At 37.1% G+C, this 6,000-nt stretch overlaps 1 protein-coding gene across 1 annotated transcript in view; it reads left to right on the top strand.

Annotated features, from left to right (window-relative positions):
• Positions 1–1,919: 1,919 nt before the first annotated feature.
• The window catches only part of LOC139147748 (zinc finger protein 64-like), a 69,042-nt gene continuing 64,961 nt past the window's right edge, over positions 1,920–6,000 (top strand). Inside the window, 1 exon segment of the mRNA XM_070718944.1 lies at positions 1,920–2,050. Within this exon segment, the coding sequence (XP_070575045.1) occupies positions 2,011–2,050 (40 nt within the window). The 5' untranslated portion in view covers positions 1,920–2,010.

Here is a 6,000-nt window from a genome sequence, read left to right as displayed (position 1 = left end):
TCCCAAAATTTCCAATACGAGAGGGGGAAACCCCCTCTCGTGCTCTCCCCCTTGGGGTGTTCTAACAGTTTCACTTAGTAAAAAAAAAATTAAAAAACACCTCTCAGATCGCACCAGACTGCACCATTGCACACATCAATATCTTAAACTTTCCATGCAAGATAGGGGAAAGCCCCTGTGACACTTTCCCCCTAAGCCTCTCACGTGTTCTCCCCCTGTACTTTCAAATTCTGCCCGGTCAGATATCCTAGTGAAAACCTTGTCATAATACCCATCCAAATTAAACAATATACTATATGGTTAGATACTGCGTGAGCTTTTATATCTTTATTTTATTGTGACTTGCAATTTCATTTTGATGGGTTCACCTTTTTTGAACCATCATGAGATAACTGATGATAGTCTAGCAGAGTACATCAGGATTTCAAAGGTCTTTACTGTTAAATTGCTGTATTTTGTAAATTTTACAAATACATGTATTTGTATTTAACTTTTCTAAGTGGGGGGATCAGTCAAAATTTCAGAGTTAGAGAGGGGAGTTACTCAAATTCATCATGGTTGACGGGGGGGGGGGTGTCACTTGAAATTTCTGAGTTTCAGGCCGTAAATAATGACGGCTCCCTTATATACAACGCATCACAAACTTGATGACAAAGAAAAAAAAATTTGCATTGCTACTCCATTTGAAAAAAAAAAATTGATGCAGCTCTGACAGTAGAAAAAAAAAATTGCTGTCACTGTGACAGGAAAAAAAAATTTGCTCCCATACCCATTTCCTCCATACCCCCCCCAAAATCAAATGGTTCTCCCCTAAGTGAACGTATAAACACAGTCTCTTGGTGGGCTATTCAGCTCTGGGACTATTCGACCCATAGACGAGTGTACACTCGTCTATGGGTCGAATAGTCCCAGAGCTTCTGTACACTCGTCTATGGGTCGAATAGTCCCAGAGCTGAATAGCCAACCAAGAGACTGTGGTATAAATTACTCTGCCACGCAATGGTTCTCATCTCTACCAGAAAGACAGACATATTAACCCTTTTCTTTTGTCTGTATGTTGTTTGTCTGGTGTTTACTTGTTTATTATCCGGTCTGATCCCCTGGGCGCGTCTATGGACTTGTCCTAGTTCGTAGTCGGTGATTTTGAGCTTGCCTTGGTGAGCTCACCGTATGCATTGACAACAGGCGTAGAACGCGTAATAATGTATGGAAATTCACGGAAATGCTACTTTGCTTTATCATCGCAATGGAACCGTATATATATATATATATATATATATATATATATATATATATATATATATATATATATATAATATATTATATATATATATATATATATATATATATATATATATATATATATATATATATATATATATATATATATATATATATATATATATATATATAATTTCACCTATTTGTAACAATTGGCTCGGGGTTTTTTGGCGGTCAGCTTGAAAGTTGGAAGGGATGGGGTCAACCTACTTTCGTTTTTTCCATGGTAGGATCAGTCACTTTTTTTAACGTCTGCAAAAAATAATCCCTCATGCCGAAGAAACTAACCAGTAACCTTCTCAATATGAAGCAAGTGCAGCGTGATGGGCACCATACAACTGGCCTTGTTCAGTATTCTGACAAAACGGAACCCCCCCCCCCCTATTTCTCTCGATCTCGCAATTCAAGTTTCCCAAAATACAAAAAAAAAAATTATTTAATATGCACCTTTGCTGTGTAAGTTGATCAGTCAGCTTAATCGAGACAATTTTCACTTCTTCAAAGCAATTTTCAGATCACTTCTCATTGGGGTTTTATCACGACTGGACATCAAGAAGTGGTGACTAACTTGACACCCCTTCTTTTGTGAAGAACGTTCCCTCTCGGGTAAACTGGAAACAGGTGCATCTACGCATGTGCAGTGAAGCTCAACCAAGGCCCGCCATCTTGCTCAATGGTTTACGATTGCCGAAGTTCTGAAGTCGTAGAGTGGTGCCTCAGTTAAACACCATGAACCTTTCCGTGCCGAACCAGAATTTCACAACGAACTGTAAGTATCGACTTACTCCGCCCCATGGGCGCTTTGCATCGGGAATTGTGCAAAATGAATCCTCGATTTCATGGTCACGGGCCATTTTTGAATGCAAATAATATTCGGCCCCAGACCTAGGTTAATAATCTGGTCGGATGAGTGGACACACGGTTTTACTATATGACAAAGACATTTGTTCGTGGTAACAACTAGAGTAAGGAAAGAACATTCCCTCCATCGAAGCAGAATTACCCTTTACTGTGCTACCAAAACGTGGACAATAGTGCGAGAACCCGGAAGCTCAACGCGCAGAGCATGTTTTCAGTTTTTATAATATTGTACCGTAAACAATCGTTCACATTTGATATTTATTCAGTTTCAGTGTATATATGTCCAAGGCCCTGGTTCCTTAGCATATGCCCATACCGCCTTCCAAATTTCCCGGGCCCTTTTCATTCTTCTTCAGAAGACCTTGTGACTTCGAAAGATAAAAATATCTTGGTATGTTGCAATGATGCTCATCGCGATGAAATTAATGAACCAATTATAGAGTAAGCTCATGCCTGCAGTTCAGAATCGATTCGACCGTGTTTTTGCACGACTCCAGGTAAACTAATATTTTTTTTTGACACCGTGTGGGCCATACGTAGTTTTACTTCAGAACCTAAAGACTTTGCAGCTAGCAGGCATGAAGAGGGCGTGTATAAGAACTATGTAACAAAGGAAAAAGACATTTCATTGTCTTTGTCAAGTACTATGGTAATCAAACTCAACAACACGAGTAGCTGTTCAGCCCTTTGCCAGAATATGGGACGGGCTACTTGTACACAAGTACGAAGTAGTAGCGTTGTAAGTCTCATGTTTATTTTTATGAAAGAAAGTTTAATTTCTTCTAATTTTCACAGTTTTGGTAACTACCAATCCCACTGAACAGAAGCATTGAGGACAGGTGTAATATGAAACCTGTTGTCATTTTCAGTCGTAAAGACTCCACTTCTGGTACCTTCAATGAATTTGAGTTTACTCACGATAGGGCTGATTTCAAATGACATTATACTTTTGTTTTAATATGTTTATGTGAAATTCGTTTCCGAGACCAATATGCAAATTACAAGTAAAAGAACAACAATTTTGTACATTCTCCTTGGCAGTGTTTGGGTGGAAACAAAGAAAATCGAATGGCAAGGACATTGACCATGACCTACAACGCTAAACATGGGTGCCAAAAAACAATCTCCAAATTTTTATCAGCAGCAGCCAATTTTGTGTTTGCGTATATAAAATTTTGTGAAATTGAGTATTCATCCAGCATTTTTTTGTTGTTTTCATACAAATTTCCATCAATTCTCTTTTATTAGTATTATTGAAGGTTGCCAGTCCAATGATTTTTTGTGTTCTGCATATTAACAATAGTATGAAGCAGCTGAATAATTATTTCATTATATCTGACAGACCCTCGATTAAAAATTTCAGAACTTACCTGTAATTAACCATCAAGTTAAATCTGCAAGTGCTAGAAATGTCACGCTTTTTCCAATGCATGTGCAAAGGTACCGGTATGACCAACTGAAGTGGTCAGTGCGTTAGAAACGTTAACTTGTCAATTTTCCATGTTATATCCATTGGAAAAGAACCAGTCATTTTGTTTAGCAAAACAGGTGATGCAATTACATTCTCCCTACTTTACAGTATGCTGAGGATACTATTATTTGAAAGTTTTTACAAAAATGCACTTGTCCATCCAAATCACACATATTTTTCCAAATTATCGAAAATTGTGAATTAGAAGAATGGTGTGCTTAAAAGTACATTTTCAAAATTGACTGAAGTGATCAATAAATTTCTCTACGCATGGTGGACATATCAGACTACTGAGGAATGTCCAGTGGCACAAATCAGAAGGGATCATGGGATATCTCCAGTACTGCGGGTGGGGGCTCTCACAGAGAAGCTTTGTGTGGGGTTGTTTTCTGGATTAAATAGCACTGTTCACAGTTACAGGTTTATTACTAAATATGGATGCACGCCACGACATCGGACACTTCTGTTTGAAATTGGACAAATTTTGTTAGTGTTGCATGCAACACGATTGGAACTAATTTGGGATAATTGGATCCGCGTATTTTTCAAATTTCTCAAAAGTGTTAGATGCCCTATACCAGATTATTGCAATATTCAAAATTACTCATAAAACAAGTGTATAAGTTAAAAAGAAAAGCAGATAAGCCTACATTTGCAGCAGAAACTGACCTTACTTCACCATCCAATTATCCCAAATTAGTTCAAATCGTGTTATGCGTGGATTTATTTTGCAGCTTGTAGTCTGGGCCACTAATATGCCTTTTATGTATATTGTAACATTAGCATTTGCATATAAAGTTGTGTTTCTGTCATTCTTACATGTGTTGTTTCCAAACGTGAGATTGAAATTTTAGGACAAATATTTATTCCTGCATATTAATTAGAGAACAATAACATCATTTCCGAAAAGCTGTATTGTCAGTAGGGATTTACTCCGGAGTAGGCTGTGATTTTTGGCTCTGCTTTGCAAATGAGTCAATTTCTAAACTTAGGACTATAAATTCCTACAGATCAGTTCAAAAGTACATAGAGTTTCAGTCAGAGGTGAAATCATGTCTTTAAGCAAAATTTCAAAGGAATATCCACCTTGGCTTAGTCAGTCTTTGATATTCCATGAAATGAACTGCAATATCGCCCTCTATGGTCAAGTTATCTTTATGCCAAGACAGTAATGTTAGATACTTACATATTCTGACATAGTGAGGAAAAATTAGTTGCTGATGGAAAATTTCATAGCAATGAAAATTAACTGTAGTTTTTATAAATATTTTTTTCACAGCATGAAATGAATTCTTTTGTCAGGATTCAAGGCAATATATTTTCTCAAATACTGTTCCAGCATGTCTAAAAATGTGTGAACATAGTTTCTTTATCTATTCTGAAAGTTGTGGTGAAGTGGAATTGTTGTTGATGACAACAGAATACTCGTTTTAACTAGAATTTAACCGTCATTTTAACATGACATGGTATAATGTATATTGTTCATTGTGTTGACAAGAGTAACATTTTGTATGAAATCATATGAGTATATTAATGGTGCAAATATTGTGATCTGTTCGGTCGAGACATGAAAATAACCATGCTGTATTCGCAATATAGGACGTTTGGAACAGGCACAAGTTGGAGAAAAATTCCCTTTTTGACGTTTCTCACCAGAATTTCAATAAAATATTATGATATAATAGTAATAACCCACCTCACAAATGGGTATACTGACTGTACCACTCGATTTTGATCAGTTCACTTCATGTATGCACTCACTATTGCTCATGCACATATGTCGTGAACTGGTCAAAGTCTCGTGGTATACCATCGCTAGTTGTGGTTTATTGCATAATTTTAACACACTTGAGGGAGAAGAACAAGAAATCGTATTTGCTATATACAGAACGTGCAACAAAGTTAGTGACAATATTATGAATAGTTACCACAGTTTTCCCATCAGTATCAATATGCATTTATCTTCTAGAATTGTTTTTACTACTATGGAGTAGATCATTACCTACTTATGTTGAAGTACCGGATTTCTTTACAGGGAAGGGGTCATCCTGTTCGACTTTCTTGTTGATGTACATCTTCCCAGAACTTGACGATCGATGTTGAGCAAATGTGAAGCAAATTCAACATGTGATGAATATTCATAGTTCACCAGTATTTTAGCTTTCCAATCACTGCAAGACTTTGCCAAATAAACTTTGAATGAGTCCCTCCATGTATATGAAGTTGCATCGGTGGCATGCACCAGTTTAGGTACAGCCACCATTTTAAAATGTGGATGTTGGGATGTAAACAGCCCCGTCGTATGGGTCCCCAACGCAAAGCTGCAAAAGGGAGGACACATTCCCTTTAAGGTGGTTGGAAAGGCTATTTTTGCACCAATTCTTTTC

Source organism: Ptychodera flava, chromosome 13, assembly GCF_041260155.1.
Source record: "Ptychodera flava strain L36383 chromosome 13, AS_Pfla_20210202, whole genome shotgun sequence".
NCBI lineage: Eukaryota > Metazoa > Hemichordata > Enteropneusta > Ptychoderidae > Ptychodera > Ptychodera flava.
The sequence above is the reverse complement of the archived record's forward strand: the minus strand, read 5'-3'. Positions and strand labels throughout refer to the sequence as shown.